Below are 16,459 nucleotides of genomic sequence, written 5' to 3'. Positions count from 1 at the left end.
TAACTTGTGGATCCTTCATCTTGAAAACTACGGAAAGTTCAGTGCTAGAATGATCATTGTTCTGTCTTTTTTATATGGCCAGTGTGTGAGTTCAGAGATACGCATTTGACCTTTTTGGTTGGAGGAGAACCATTTGTTGAGCAAAACAACACTGCGAGGTGAGTCTTTGTCCTTCAGAAAGCAAAGCTAGAGCTAGGATTCCAGCCCTGCTTGGAAAAATTTGTCCCAAACTCACTTGCAGTTCCACCAAAGCTGGAGAAAAAGATGTGAACTTTTCATCATGTCATAGAGCAGGAATTGGAGGTAGCTTGGATCTAGGCTTGTAGTTGGATCTGATTGCTTGCTGGCACTTACAGAAAGACAGCTTACTATTTATGACAACCAGCTCTATGAGTTAAAAAGGCAACAAACAGACACAGAACCACTGGACGAGTGTACACAGATTATGGGAACAAATTCTTTCTCCTCCCTTGTAACACTTCCTGATGTACATCCAGGCTCGTAGGGTATTACGAGGGAGCAGGCATGTAGATTTTCTCCCTCATACGTATTTGCATTAAATCTGTTTCTGTAAGTTTCATTTAACGGGCTTTAGAGCAAGTGGGAGAGATCTCAGTTATTTGCTTTACCTGAGATTTGACAGACAGAATACAAGGCCAGTTTACAAAATTATGTGAGAGTAAGAGATGCAGCTTTGAATCCAAGTGGGATTTATTCCATCTTTTTATTAATACTATTTAGAAGCTAGCCAGTGATATAGCCTTTTGTTGGAGTTTAGCTTACACTCCCGGTTCCAAGTATAACAAGGAGGACTGACATTTTTCCTTTAAGAGGGGAGGAGTTAAAGAGAAGCCTCAGAGAGAGAGTAAATTTTGTTCCAACATTTACAAATCTGTGCTGCATATGCCTATGAACAAGCATATTCTGCCTTTGGTAAAATTTTGAGTATCATGCTGCATGTGTCTAATCAAGTATACTTATGTTTTGCCCCCTTAGCAGAAAAGCTTTTAAAGTCAATACAATGCTGATTTTTTTTTTTTCTTCTGAATTATGGTTTAAATAGTTCATGAAATTACTTTTGTTGCTAAAGTTTGTATTTTCCTTATCTATTTTTCTCTTTTTTCATCATAGTTTGAAAGTACTAATGGTAGCTCATGTACTGAACAAGACATAAAAGTAGTTTATCTTAATGGACTGTTTCAAGGCATTGCTATTTGAGACTTGATTTGGGATTATATGCTCCAAGAAGGCTTTCCAGATGAGGAAGCTGTATTGACAAAATGCCCCTGTAACTGTTCACTGCTATGATGTGGTGTTGAATCAGCACCCGTGCTCAATTTTTGTGGCTGAAGAAGGACGTTTTTAAGCTACTTCTATCTAGAAAGTCACTAAAGGAAAGCTGCCCTCTGCCCACGAAACTACGAAAGCAGAATAGTGGTGAAATGCCACACTTGGTGAGCTTAAACCATAAATGCCTGTTGTAACTGACAAATTAGGTAGCCCAGATTTCAACAGAGCCTCACAGAAAAGAAGATATCAAGGGTGATCTTGTCTCCAACTATGCCAAGACAAAACAAAATTGTTCCGCTGGGGAAGGGTAGATTAGTGCAGAGTTCTTTGTACATCCTGATTAAAATTATATGGGTTTAAAGCTTATATGAAAGATCACAACAGATTACCTGTCACCCAGGGAAGCCAGCTGCCTTCCTAAGGAAAGTGAGCCTCAGTTTTGCCGTTCAGTTCAAAAGCAGCTGAAGTGGCTTATGATCTGCTCCTGTGCCAATGCATCCACTTTCATTTTTACTCAAACATATTATCTGTGAAAAGTAAGCTTCCTACTACTGGATTAAATCCTGGAATTGAATTCCTATTTAAATGTTCAATAAGATCTTTCAAGTTTGGCTTGTGAGAGTACACTATTATTTTCAAGAGTACACACAAGTATGGCATTCATGCTATTGCTATATTACAGACACTGTGAAATAATAATAAATGTCAAAACAAACACCTTGTCACTTCTGAGAATATTGTTGGTTTTGCAATTATTGTTGGTTTTGCAATTATTGTTGGTTTTGCAATTATTGTTGGTTTAGGAAGGAATTTAACTATATCCCAGCTGAAACCAGGACACATAGTCAGATATTATAATTATTATATGCAAAAAGGTATAAATTTAAGGCCAGAAATTGCCTTAGCATGACTGTAGGTCTTAATAAATCATTGTAGAAGTACGTAATCCCTTTGTTCATTAAATCTTTCCTCTGATAATTTGAACATTTCTGTGAATTTTAGATTAAGAAAAATTGATTTTGTGAGTATGGTATTGCATCTACTTTAAATCAGGAATAGTTTTAAATGCACAGTTTTTAATGGGTATGTGGATAACAGCCACACTTTTAATTGGTGCAAGAAACAAGATTTTTAAAAGAGAGAGAGATTAGAGATAGCAGATACACAGCTGGATACTGAAAGTCTCCTGCTTTTAATGCTTTGCTTTGTAAACAAAGGGGTGATCACGGCTGGTTACTGTTGTGTTGGCAGTCTGGGTTTAAACACTCTTTATTTAAGGACTCTAATGAATGCCCAAAATTTTTTTCTGAAAAATTCCTGCTGTTTTCTGTTCAGATAATCTTAAAAAAAAAAAGAGTAACAGTGATGTAGTCTCATGATACACTAATATTTCTCTGAAAGAAAACCACACTCATTTTGTTTCAGTAATAATGTCAACGTAATGTTTCCCCAGCCTTTTTTTTTTTTTTAATGGTTCATGTTGTGCATGCTTTACTTCCTCCTTCTTTTAACCATACTGTAAAAGCAGGGAATACATCTAGGTGTTTTGTATTGTTTTGGTTCTGCTACTTTCTTGTTTTACAGTGCTGAGTTCCCCTCATCACAGTCACAGTTTTGAACCTATAGTTACTTCAAGACTCCAAAATGTTTACACCTTCCTGATCGCTCTCTTAAAGAGCAAATTTAAATCTCGATCTCTCTAGCGTTACAACAAAAATATTATACTAAGACATATTACTAACCTAGTGTCCCTTCCTCCTTCCCCATACGCAGACACCCATTAAAAAAGAAAGTGGTGAATGAGATTGCTTGACTACAAGACGTGGAGTTGTGTGAAGGGGTATTTACACAAGGCGCATAAGTTTGGAGGGGAAAGGGATTAATTATTTTCATTTTTCAAAAGAAGCAGCCTGTCTGAGGGCCCAGGTGTGAGTCAGTAGGCAAAGGGAGGATGAGGCACTCCTCTGGTTGGTTTTGGATGTGGCTGGAGCTGCAATGGAGAAGGTGGCTTCCTCTCAAATGACTGGTAAGGTATGCCTATTTCTGGACCTTTCTCTGGAGACTTTGCTAGACTAAGCTAGTAATTTTTGTGTGTGTATATCTTTTGTGGCTCAGAGGAGCTGTGTCTTTAAAAATTCCTGCTCAGACTTCCTTTAATGAGGCTACACCATTGTATTCAAGGAGATTGAAGCTTTGGATTATGGATATTTCAGATCAATTGGATCATGAAACTGACTTGATATTCCTTAACAAAATTCCTTCTGATTGTGTTAGGACCTTGACTGAGACAAAAGCTCTAAACAATAAAGCGCAGTGTCTTAATGTAGAGCAATGCTGAGCGAATCCAAAGTCTCTGAGCAGCATAGTGTGAATCAGTCTAGTCTAAATTTTTTGAGAAGGGGAAGTTGATAAACTTGCTAATATCACATTTCAAGACATCAGAGATTGGAAATTATATGCCCAGAGTAAAAGGATTAAGAATAACCATGAAGCAAAGTAATAAAAAATGGCTGCTGAAAACTACCTGTATGTGAGAGAGACTTGGGGCAGGGGTGAAAGCTGTGTGATAAAGCCAGATGCAGGTAATCTCTCCACCTGCAGTTTTTGCATTGCTCCAGACTGCTGAGTTTTCTTTGCTGGCTCCCCAGTTTGCAGCAGAACTCTACTGGTTCCCACAAATAATCTATGTAATATTTAATATTTGACAAACTTATTTGAAGCCATCAGAGTGGGATTTCATACCACTGACTACCTGAAATGAAGGAAATGAAGGAAAAAAGATCTGTCCCTTCCAACCTTTGTGGTTCATGGGATGTTCAGCCAAGAAATCATTTTTAATTAACAAATTGTCTTAGCTTATTCTGACATTTCATTATGATACCATGGGAAAACCAGTGGTGAAATATAACCATCCATTTTATTTTGAAGGTTGCTTTCAGAGGATGAACTCTTCTTTTACAGCAGACTTTGTTTCCCTGTTGAGTTCTAGCCTGTGCCTTAAAGAGTTATAGTAACTGTCACTTCATGGGTTTCCTTGCAGATACTTTCCCCTTTGCTCTCTAGAAACTGGTCATTTTAGTTTTTATGTTCTGCTGACTTACTGATACAAGATCAAGATGGGGTCTGATCATTATCACCATTCCACTGAGATGATTTTTTTTTTTTTTTTAATGTTAAAAACCATCCTGGTATGAGATGCAGCCTGACTTCACAAGGTAATACAAACTGCACAAGTAATGGAATCCAGCCAAAAATATCACAAGGAGTGGCTGATGCCCACTTAACATTTTCCACTGGAATACAAGCTAATCATGCACTGTGTGTGACTTATTCCAGCTGCCTGCAAAGAGGCAAAGCTGAGTTCTCTTGCTTGAAGTGAAGCTGCAGATCCCAAATTTCTGTGCTTCAGGTGCATGCAATGCAATGGTGGCAGCAGTTTGCACTTGCTAACTTTCAGCGGCTAAGAACTGAGTTGTTTGAGCTGCTGGGGCCGGCTAATACAGACCTTAGGTTAGCAAGAGTATGAGACAGTAAAGCTCATACACTTCTGCTCTATATTGTGGCCTCAGTCCTACAGTACGTGGGAAGAATGTAAAAGCAGCTAAGCTTGAAAGCTTATTGCAAGTAAGAGCTCACCTAAGCAGTGGATTTATTAATACAGTGGGTTAAAATGTCTGCCTCACCATGCTGACAGTCCCGCATTTGGCAAAAATAGCCATGGGCTCAATATATTTGGCTTTAGAAGTTGCTGGACATCTTTCTGAGATACGCTGATTTTTGTTTCACAATACCATAAAGAAAAAATTTTTGTCCTAAAACAATGGAGTAATGCTGGCATAGTTGAGAGCAGTTTCAAGCTCTGTTATTTATTTCTGTTAATTTATTTCAGTAACTTCCAGTTTCTGAGAACGCCAGTGATGATTTTTGTTAAATATTATGGACACATGGTACAATTTATAGTAAAGAGGAACAAGAAGACATTCTTCATGTGATAGGAATGCAAAATGTTCCTTTTTGTTGTAGTATATGTCTTTGTGTGTGCTTCTGTGTGTTAACATCTGCTGCTTTGGATTCCCTGTGTCAAGAATACTTAGTCTGAGTTTTGAGGTCGTCTCCATTTTTACTGAGGCCCTGGAGGTGGAATGTAAGTGGAACTTCAGGTAGTAGTACAGTGATCCAGTAAATCCATCTTTACAGCTCATTAAGTTACATGTCACATGAAGCAACACTTTGATTCAGAACAAACTGATGTTGAACTGATGGTTGAAATTTCTTCAAACAATTTTGATGGGTTAATTTGTATTAGCCAAGCCCTGTACTCGCTCAGGTGTCATCTATCCTCCCACAGGTGGCATGAAGCCAGCACAAACTCAATCTCATGTGCTCTGGTTATTGCAATAGAAATGCAATTATTTGCCCAACCTTGATCTGAATCAGATTTGTACTGGATGATCTGGTAGTACATGGTTTCAGTATTAATGATGACCGAAATAATGATCTTGATCAAATGGTACAAAGGCCACATTCTGGCCTTCGTCATTGTTGCAAATATAGATCATTTTTTCTTTTTTTACTTCTTCAATAATATTTTTTTGACTAGAAGAATAAAATTGAAGAAAGTGTAATGTACAACAATGCACTAAATGCAAAAGTTTACTCTCTTGACTTTGTCACTATAAATTTGTGTGGAATATTTACTCTTCCACCCTCACTGAAACACAATAATCCACATAGACTTGCCTACTGCCTACACAAAGAACATGATTCTTTAGCATTACCATGGAACTAATATCACTATGTCAATGCATGAAATTCTTGGGTGCTTAATATCCATGTGTTTTAACAAACTTTATATTATATAGATAAACGATGTCTGCCTACTAACTGTCTTGCAGGCAAGTTATCCTGAGTTCCAGGCATCAATAAAGGCTCTCTTTGTCATGCAGTGTGGTGAACTTTATAATTATGAGAACAGATTTTTTCTTCTATTGCTTTAGTTGTGCCCTTTAAAATACAGTGAATAATTTTTTTTTCAGTGCAAGGGAAACAGCCAAACTTCATACAAAAATTTGGACATACAATTCTACAAGAAGGAGAAGATTTAATCTTGCATTGCACTATACATGGAAAACCCAAACCACATGTCTGCTGGATGAAGGATGATATCCAAGTGGTATCTGGAGACATCAGTGTATGTTGTAATGTTCTTGAAATATTTCTTGTGAGAAAGATAATATATTTTGCTTTATGCTACTAATAATCTCCTATGTGCATTCTATTGTTTTACAGATTGAGAAATTAGGAGATACCTATTACCTTTTAAAAAGAAATGTAGTCCTTGCTGATACTGGGAAATATATCTGTGTTGCCAGCAATGAAATTGGAAAGGCACACTGTTCTGCTTTCGTAACAGTGATAGGTGATTCATGCCAGCTGCATGCTTTTAGGCATATTGTTGCCATAGTATATGAGCACCTAATTTCCACTTACTAATGTACATATTTTGTTTCAGAGAAAAATAAAACCCCAGAAATTTCCACTATAACTCGGGCTAAATCAGAATGGGAAGATGGATACTTTTCAGAAGAAGTGAACATCACCACAACTGAGCTAGCACAAACCCACGACACACATTGTGTGTGAGATCAAAGGCCAATGGCTAAACATCTCCCGGTAAGGTAACTTGCAGCTTACTCTGTGCTGCATCTTGTAATACTCCAATAGCTGTAAGGACCTTAATTTACAAAGCACACATCAAATACTCTTCCTAATCCTATGAATTTTTGCATAATGTAAATGAAATGGATAATGTGTGACTGTCTTTTACCCTTAATTCTTCACCAGGAGATACGCAATTCTGTTCGATGAAAGACCTTGTAATACAATAGAAAAGTGAGTTTGTGCAATAAGGTATTTAGTTAGTGAAGTAATTTTTTAAAATCTAGGTATCTTAATCTAGGTATTAATATAAGATTGAACAGCTCAAAGATACAAAGTATTCCAGAAGTTCAAATTGATACAACTACATGAACATGAAGTTTCAATAACAGAATATGTAAACAAAGTTTTCTACTAGGTAAGCATCTTATTTAGAAGAATAAGTATCAGTCCTAATAGCACAGGAACAGTCATTGTTCATTAATTGATTAAAGATGACAAAACTTCCCACTGTGCAATTTCAGAAGATTAAATGAAATACATGAAGTCAATAGTTCTTGTAGTGACTTCTTGCACAAGGTTAAACCTTGCCTCCTGAATTTAGTCTCTGATAGCCAGCTGTAGCCTATGGTGCTAGAACTGCCTGTCTTTTGAGCAATGTATTCAGGAATGAGAGAGTTTTTATACCCTGTGACCATTACTAATCTGGTTTACTCCACTATTAGTTCACTGTTTCACTGGAAACATCAGATAAGATGAGGTAACATAGGATGTAGGTGAGGGTTAGGAAGAGATTGTGCACATAAGAATAAGACTTGCTGTCAGTTTGTCAAAACTTTTCTGACAGAAAACCTGTCAGAGGTTTTCAATAGAAAATACCTGAACAATTCTGTTGATTAATGTTTATTACAGAACTCTGAAATTAGTAAGACTGTTTTATGGTGAAAAGCTGGTTTCATGATGAATACAGTAAAATAGCTTTCTTTCTGGAAGGTATGTGGAGCAATGTGATGGAAAAGAGGCTCCAGGAGTCTCATGGCTTTAAAGAAGTGATGGCTAATGTAATCTGGGAAAGTGGTTGAGAATCTGTGGGATTGCTGTCAGGCTAGTCTTTCACAGACTGCTCAAAATGTTAAGTTTACACTGGTCACATAAAAATGCATTTGTTGCCTAAAAGCGTCTGAATATTTTCTGAACATTTCATATATAGTGAATTCTATGGCAAAAAGCCATTGAAAAAAGAAAGAGCAGTGTTCTTTTGTCTTTAAGTTCCTGTGGTTTGTCTATCTAGATGTAGACCAATATGTAAAAGGAAAGGAAAATTATTGCATATGTTGATTCAAAAGCTGTTCTCATTTCATCATAAGCTACCTGCACACTTTCCCTCATGTCCAGCTGATCAAGCATTGATCCCATATATTTTGTTCAGGTTTTTTCTGTATTGCTGTGAGATGGCAGACATTCCAAAGCAAAAAAATCAAATGCAAGATCATGTTAATTTTACTTAGGGCACATAGAGTATTCAGGATTATTAAAACATGTAGATCATACAGAAAGGTCAAGTTTCTCCTCATTTTTCTCATCTCTTCTGTTCTTTATAACTAAAGTGCCCTCTGGTTATTTGTTATTGTCAGTAAGATGAGTTTTAGGATATTTTATGTTCTGTTTGGAATCACTCTTTATTTGATCTCTAATCTCGTATTGTCTCAAGACCACAGAGAACAATGTATGTCAACCACAGTGTTGCTTATGAAAGGGAATGCTGCAGCTGCCGCCATTAAAAATATAGGCAATATTAACTGACATTTTTTAAACAGGTTTAAAGAGAAACTCTGGCTTCAAGGAGCGTATCTTGAACTTGAGTGGCCACAAGAGATTAGCTTCAATTTGGAACATGATCCTGTTCTTCTCCTGTCTGCTGCAGAGGATCAGAAGATGGACTGAACTGCAAGATGTCTGATTCACGAGGGTGTTCATATTGTTTGCTGTGTCCATTAGTAGATGTTGGCCATGGGTGAGGAGAAGATGAATCTTTGAGTGCTATTCAATTTTTATCTAGGTTACAATTTGTATTTGGTTTCTTTGTAAATAAAAATTCACCTGTGCACAGCATTTATTAGACAGTGATTTCTAATTTCTTGCAATTTTGTTCTGGTTTGTTGGACAAATCTAGCAGAAGGAGATGACAGAAGAAAGAAACATTAGCCTTCAGAATTACAGATCTCCTTGGTGATTGATCTGTACCCACTGTTTTATTCTTCTACAAATTCCATCAATGCCATCAATTCCATCAGTAGTTCTTCCCACTAGCTTATATAGAGAATTCAGACAGAAACAAAGGAGGACTTAAAACAAAATGAGTTTATAACTACAGAATTCTGCGGGTTATTAAATACAGTGTTCATTACCTTATTTCTAACAGCTTTGAGACATGTTTAGGAGGCTAGGCATCAAAAGGAGTGGTTACTAATAATAGCAAACCTAGTACCAAGAATGTCTTCAGGGAAGAGAGAGTCTCTTTAAGGCAGCATAATGGAGAAGTCTTCCACTATATTGCTTCTGCTTTCAGGACTGGATTACTTTGACAAAGCAGTCCATTTCCAGTTGATGCATGTCATCACAGTCCAAAGGATGGACTATGAAGTGATACCCATGCTAATTTCAAAGCACACCCTTAGTTTAACCAAAGACTTCCCAATGATAGGATTCCTCAAGACCCACAACATCCATTCAGGGTATAAAGAAAACCTGAACTGAAATTGAATCTTTTGGATTGTAGGGCAAGCATTAGCACGATGAAATTCGTCTCCATCTCTTGAATTCGGAGTCTAGGTGTCTTTTTTCACTTCCCTGCAAAGCTCCTTTTACAGAGAAAGAGGAGGACTTTCATAGTGTCATTCATTTGCAGCATTGAAAAAAGTAGTTCAGAAAACGTCCCATTTTGGATGGCTGTTTGACTGGCACAATAACCAACAAACATCTAGTTAGACTTGGGAGCAACTGTTCTTTAGCCGGGTCTTTCTGATTCAGATTTTCAAAGTCCTACCTAGCAAACAATTCATGCTACTCAGACTTCTGCTTCAGTGCACTGTGTATGGCTTGGCCAATAACACAGGTACATGTGTATTGTGCAACTGCCTATTGTGCAACATTTTGTCATTCTTTATATAAACATTGATTAGGCCTACAATGGGTTTGTATACCACAGCAATGCATTCACACTTCTCACAGTGCAGCATCTTTGTGCTTCATCTGGGTAGATGTCATCTGTGCAAAACCGGGACTGAAATAACATTTTTGAGAGTTGCTTAAATCATAATACCAAAACATTAAACATTTGTCTCCAGCAAGATGCAGGTTGGCTGGTAGAAACTTAAATTTATCTCCAAAGTAAAGTACAGGCATAGGGAGGAAATGAGCTGAAAAAAATATCATGCACATGTCTTCACCTGATCTCATAAATCACCTGCTTGACATTATGGAAAAGTCGATGGCATCCTGCCCACAGAAGAGTCACAAGGTTGTGTATATGTGCACATAAACATAGTAGCTGAGGACTGCGGTTCTTGCTCTGCTTATTTACCCCGTATCTCTCACAAACAGTTTTTTCCAAAATGGAATGGAGACAGATATCAAACATCTTGTGGATCCCATACAATTACCTTTCTGCTGACTAAGCCCCTCCTTTGCACATGTGGTTTAGATTTAAAGATTTCACAGAAAATACTGTGTTTCTAACTGCAGCCACATTAAGAGGACTGACAAAGTACATACCAGACATCCCCAAAAAAATTTAAAACCCTAAAATGTATGTTCTTTTATCAGCTGGAATCCATAAGTATGGCATATAAGATTTCCTGTTTAAAAATCCATTCTGTAAAAATGAAAGTGTAGAATTCAGTGCCTGCTGATCTTGATTCCTCAGCAAATTTAAGGCATTGGGTTCTTCTTGCTTTTCTTCTTGATTATCAGCCTGTAAGAACTTGAACTTTAATGTTTGAGGTGGACTTTTTTCCACCTTGATTCACAAAACACGACTTGACTTTAAAAAAAAAAAGTGTTAATGCTTTTCTAAATAATACATGAGGCAAAACAGAAATCTGTATCTCTGTTCTTACCTATGGTTTTCTTACAAAATTGTAGAAAGTGGTATTTATAAACAAGTAAACAAAACCCCCAGCAACCTTCTTTTGCCAATGAGAAACACAGCTATTACTCCAAGTGTTCCCAGGGAATGGATCCATTATGAAACGGTAAGTGTGTTTGTTTCTTTTCATAGATGCCCATGAATTTGTTAAAAGGTCTGCAAAATTTGACAGGATGTATGTATCTATTAAATTCTAAGGACTATCTCGATGTTAGTTAAAATTTGTCCCCAGTATTATGATTTTAGTTGTTGTTTTGTGGAAGGAAGTGGAACAGTTAGTAAATATATTCTTTACTCAGGGTCTCAGGTTTTGTTAGTAGGGTGAGGTGCTGGGTAAGTAATGTTTTTATTCCTTCCTTATTCTGCATGTGTAAATGTGTGGGGATGATATATAAAGAAAAAATAGCCAAGGAAAACTTGGGAAAAGTGATGTCTGTAAAACTCCTCCTTAGATATTTCGGAGATGATATGAATGAAAACTATCAACATGAAGTAAGTGAATATGGACCCTGATAACTATTCCATACCCATTCAAATCTAGTCACAGTTCCCAGTAAGTTGTTCACATGTGAAATAGCTGAAGTAGTTTCAAAAATTGCTTAGTGCCTCAGTTATCTTTTCTGCTTTGGGAGCAACTGACAGTGCCTTCTTCAGAAACAAGTAAAACAATTTTCTGCAAGCAAGTTTTAGTTTGTATTGAAAAAGATATATCTTGCATAATCAGTTACAATAGCTCACATAACAGACGTTAGCATCTGAAAAGGCTGCAGCTTTTCAGAAGCCAGCTGCAGCACAGAAATGTGGATATTCTTGTGAATATAATGCATTTTATAGCCTTTATTTAAGGTTCTAAAGTACTGTTTATAGTATTTGCAGGGGAAGAGAAGTTGATGAAGGTGGTGAAAAAACATTTTGAATTCAGGTCAGGATTTAATGGTTTAACAGTTAAGAGAAGTATTTTTTAGTTATTTCTAGGTTTAAAGAAAGAAGGTGGGTGGAAGGAGGGAAAGCAAAAAACTGGAAAATCAGCAAGGATTGTCCTGGACAAGGATATAATATCTCAATACATTTCGGGTTGTGTTTTGTCAGTTCTATAAGGATTTAGGACAGCATCGGTGAGTTTTATTTAAAGTGACCAAATGATTTATTTCATGACTCCCTTGGTTCTGCATATTTGGTTGGGGGGCAGAGTGAAATGAAAATAGTATATGAAAGGGGATATAATAGACATTATATAGGAAAGAATAGGACAAAGAATGAAAGGAGTGAGGGAAAATGGAAGTAAAGAAGGAAATGGCAAAGATTCTTTTTATGCAGTTTGCAAATTAGCATGTGTAGATAGATTAAGGGACTAGGAAAGAAAGCAGGGTTTATGCTTTATTGGCTGTGCAGCTACAGCACATAGTACACAACTACTGTTTGACAAATAATGAAGAGGAAAGGTTGTGATTTTTTGAAAAAACAAATTAGGAAATTCCACTTCAAAAAAGCACATTGAAAATGTGCCTAAGTGGCAGTTTGAAGCTTTCAGTGTTCAAGAAAGAATGAATTTGTCTTTAAGTTCTCAGTAGAGTCTTCAGCTTTCAAGGCGTCTTCATGGGGGCCTACTAAAGTAATCGTTTTTTTTGTGCAGCTCCACTCATCAAGTCAATAGGATTATTAGAATTAATCAAAGTGAATCACATACAAAGAGGTTGCTGGTATCCACACCACAATATTTCATTGTGTTGAAGATTACTTCATTACTACATATTTCTCAAATGTATTGTTGGCCTACAATGTAATAATACGTAAGCTATAGTAAGCTATAGTAACATCGTCAATACATAGTTTATACTTAAAACAGTAGCAGACTGAAGCAAATGCTGAAATTTTCATAACAATCCCCAATTTGTATGTCTGCCTGAAAAAAAAGTCATTGTCATTATCTGGATCTGACTTTTGTTTGATCCTGGAGCAAAGAAATAATGTCGTTTTTACCAACAGTCTTTGCTACACAATAAGACGACTGAAGTAATCCTTCCGCTTTTTATTGCGGATACACTATGTGACACCAAGCTTGTAGAAATCACACTGGGCTGATAGTCGTTCTGTTAACAGAAATCATGCAATATAAATAATCTGTATTTCCTTGAGAGCGTGAGAGAAATATTTCACTGTTCAATTTCATTTCTGAATTCACCAGCAAAAGTAAAAAGTTGAGAAGGTATAAACTTTTTTTGGAATGGAAATAGATTTAATAGTGATCAAAAAAAAATGTAAAACTTCCAAAAAAAAAAAAAAAAAAAAAAAGGAAGGAACTTATTTTAAAAATACAATATATTTGGTTTATGTATTTGAATGCAGCAAAATTTTTTTCTTTGTAACTCTATTATTGTCATTAATTGTTGTTGATTTGATTGAAATAGAAAAATTTGAACTTCTGGCTATCTCATAACTCAAAAGTGACAGTCTGCACATTTCTGTCATTTAGAAATTGTCACATGTTCATAAACTTTTTAATTGTTTATTTGACTTAGACATCGTCATTAAGTTGGCTGTGTTTACTAAGTTTGCAGATACTAGCCTGTGTTCTTTCTCCAAGTTTGATTTTTCACTGAATATTTAAGTGTTCAACCACAGAGAAAAATGGCTATCTGCTAATTTAGCAAGTCACTATTTAGAATCAGAAATTAGATACCCTTTACACAGATTTCTTTGGACATTTTGTGTCTTTTAGTAGAAGTTAACTTGTCCTCCCCACTAACGCCTAGAGTTGCATTTGTTATCATACTAAGTCTTATACAGAGAGATTATGTTCTCTGACATCTGTTTGCTACAAAAAGTTAAAAATGAGCCATAGTACTCTGACTTTCAACCTCTGTGAGAGTCCAGATAGTACCAGTGTGGAGACTATTCTTCCAGTTTCTGCTGCTGCTCCTAATGCTGCATACCAAGAGTAGCCATAAAGTTGACACCATATGGGATGGATAAATTAAAGGGCAGATCAAATTTCTGAAGTTATTTTATGAGATCACAGCAATATGTCCTTTCCTGTTTCTTTCAGATCTGCAAACTATAGTATAATATCCCCTTGCAGGAATCACAGTGGTCGTATTCTATCTCCTTGGCATTTTCTGGAGTTCCTGCTGGATGTTGCCTCCAGATTGTTTTTAAACACAAGTGCAGCTGATAGTACAGAACTCCAGCCCGTGTTTACTTCTCTAGGTATCCTCTGGGAGATCTTTTCAATGTGGATCTTGGTAACTGCAGACTGAAGTCCTCCATTTACAAACAAAGCACATGCTTGACTTTAAGCACATAAGTACTCCTAAGAGCCCGTTATGTGCTTAAAGAGTTTGCTAGATATGCATTACATATATTCCACTTCATAGGGAAGGAAAAGGATTTTTGAATAAGAAGGCAACAATGGAAACAGGCAGATGTGGTAGTGTGGCAAAACACCTCCCGTTCCAGGTATTGATGAGAGTAGTCCTCTAACTCTGACCTCTGTTTCAGAGGCAACCAATCTAATGGTACAATTAGCTGCATAGACTGACAAAGCTAGGCTAGTGGGAGTTCACAAACTAATATGCTGTTCCATGGATGATTAACTCTGTGGTCTGTACAAGATCTCCACAGGTCTAGAAAAAAGCCGTTAGACTTAAAATCTGCTTTTTTTAGAAATTACGGTAGTTGTCTGTGTTAATTTACTTTCACAGAGTTTATATTTCTGCACTTTGTATGCTATTGTTTCTTAAGCTTAACTGCTTGGAACATCCAACAGAAAAATTGTGAAGGAAACAAAAAAAAGCCCAGAGAGCCAAATCTATATATTACCAAATAGAATTCAAAGTTATGGAAAAAAGTAATTTAAACAGTGTATTCTAACAGTGTGCAGCCACATGTCTGAGCTCAGCTTATGTATTTATTCTGGTGATTGACAGATGCATTTGGTAGCTTCTTGGATGTTTTATAATGAAAGAAAGTAAGGCTGAATCTCACTGATATGACTACTTCTGACTTGTCCGTATCCTCTGCTAAAACGCTTCTTTATTATTTTCTTCATATTGTGCTTATGACTTAGGAAATTTGCAATGGCTTGTAAACTGCACATTACAAACGAAATTGAATTATAAATCAAAACGTTTGGAACAGATGATTTTTCCCCAGTGAATCCCTTTCGTGCTTCCAAAATTAGTGTTGTCAATCACACCAACAGGTGGTGTATGGTTACACAGAGTGGATCCCCTCTCTCAAGATACTTTCTTTTAGGAAACCAATCAGAACGGGCACTGACATGATGAGGCCAACATGTCAGCAGAGCTGGGGTATATAAAGCAAAACAACTATGTTAGCACTTCTGAGCAGTCGTGCATTCCCCGCCTCGCCTCGGGTGTAGGGATTGCAAAAAAACAAAACTACACTGTCAAGACTGTGTAGTTTTGTTTTTATGATTAGAGGCTCTACAATTCTCATGCTGGGATTGTCTAAAAAATCTTACTCTGGATAAGGACGTCGTTCAAGAAGATTTCGTTGGGCTTAGCCCACTCTTACAGGCACTTTGAGAGATCAGGTTAGTAGCATGTTTCTGCTAGTGTAATGAGTATTTTATTAGTAATTAATAATCCTGATATGTTCTATTATTTATAAATTTGCTCACAGGGGGGTGTAGGTTTCACAGTATAGACATGGAGCACTTAAATTCTCTGGCAAGATGATGTCTTAAATTTCTGGGAGTAAATTTTGATAGCACTCAGCAAAAATTTTTTCCAGTGTATTTGTTAAAGGCGATATAAATTAAGATTTGAAAAGTGCATGGAAACCTCTGCTTAACTGAAAAACTCCTTTCTGTTGGGAGTGTTCAAGGTTATGCTACTGAGATAAACTGAGTGGCTCCAAGAATAGCTCTGATAAAATGCATATGGTAACAGCTAAGCACTGATGACTTTTTAAGGGAATCAACTGCTAAGGTATCAATTACATGGCAGCTCTGGAACACTTGTCTGCTGTCATTCATAGCTGGGAAGGTTATTTCTGGAATATGACATTTCAGATGCATACTTTCAATTCTAATTATACAAAAAGCCTTATAAGATCAGATCTTCATCAACGAAATTTACCTAGACAATGAAATATATGAACTTTGTGTGAACTTAGTGATAATTCTACTTTATTAAATGATTTCCAATCTATTCTGGAGTCAGAACATTACATATATATATATAAGCTTTCATAATGTTTAATTATATTATAAGATTATTTCCATATATTTTAGCTGAGCTTCAAAACATAGTTATAACTGAAGCAGATCTTAGTGAATTACATGTGACAGATATTTGTCTTCATCTTCCTTTCAGGAAACTCGTGCTGTGTTAGGATGAA

General features: G+C 36.5%; 1 protein-coding gene across 1 annotated transcript in view; it reads left to right on the top strand.

The window, feature by feature from the left end:
- CCDC141 (coiled-coil domain containing 141) overlaps positions 1-9,137 on the top strand; it is a 108,824-nt gene extending 99,687 nt beyond the window's left edge. The window contains exons 26-29 of the mRNA XM_075153350.1: positions 6,327-6,481; positions 6,580-6,709; positions 6,803-6,963; positions 8,766-9,137. Of these exons, the coding sequence (XP_075009451.1) occupies positions 6,327-6,481; positions 6,580-6,709; positions 6,803-6,933 (416 nt within the window). The 3' untranslated portion in view covers positions 6,934-6,963; positions 8,766-9,137. The remainder of the gene's footprint in view (positions 1-6,326; positions 6,482-6,579; positions 6,710-6,802; positions 6,964-8,765) is intronic.
- The last annotated feature ends 7,322 nt before the right edge of the window (positions 9,138-16,459 follow it).

The sequence above is a fragment of the Calonectris borealis genome, chromosome 6 (assembly GCF_964195595.1).
Source record: "Calonectris borealis chromosome 6, bCalBor7.hap1.2, whole genome shotgun sequence".
NCBI classification, from domain to species: Eukaryota; Metazoa; Chordata; class Aves; order Procellariiformes; family Procellariidae; genus Calonectris; species Calonectris borealis.
The sequence above is the reverse complement of the archived record's forward strand: the minus strand, read 5'-3'. Positions and strand labels throughout refer to the sequence as shown.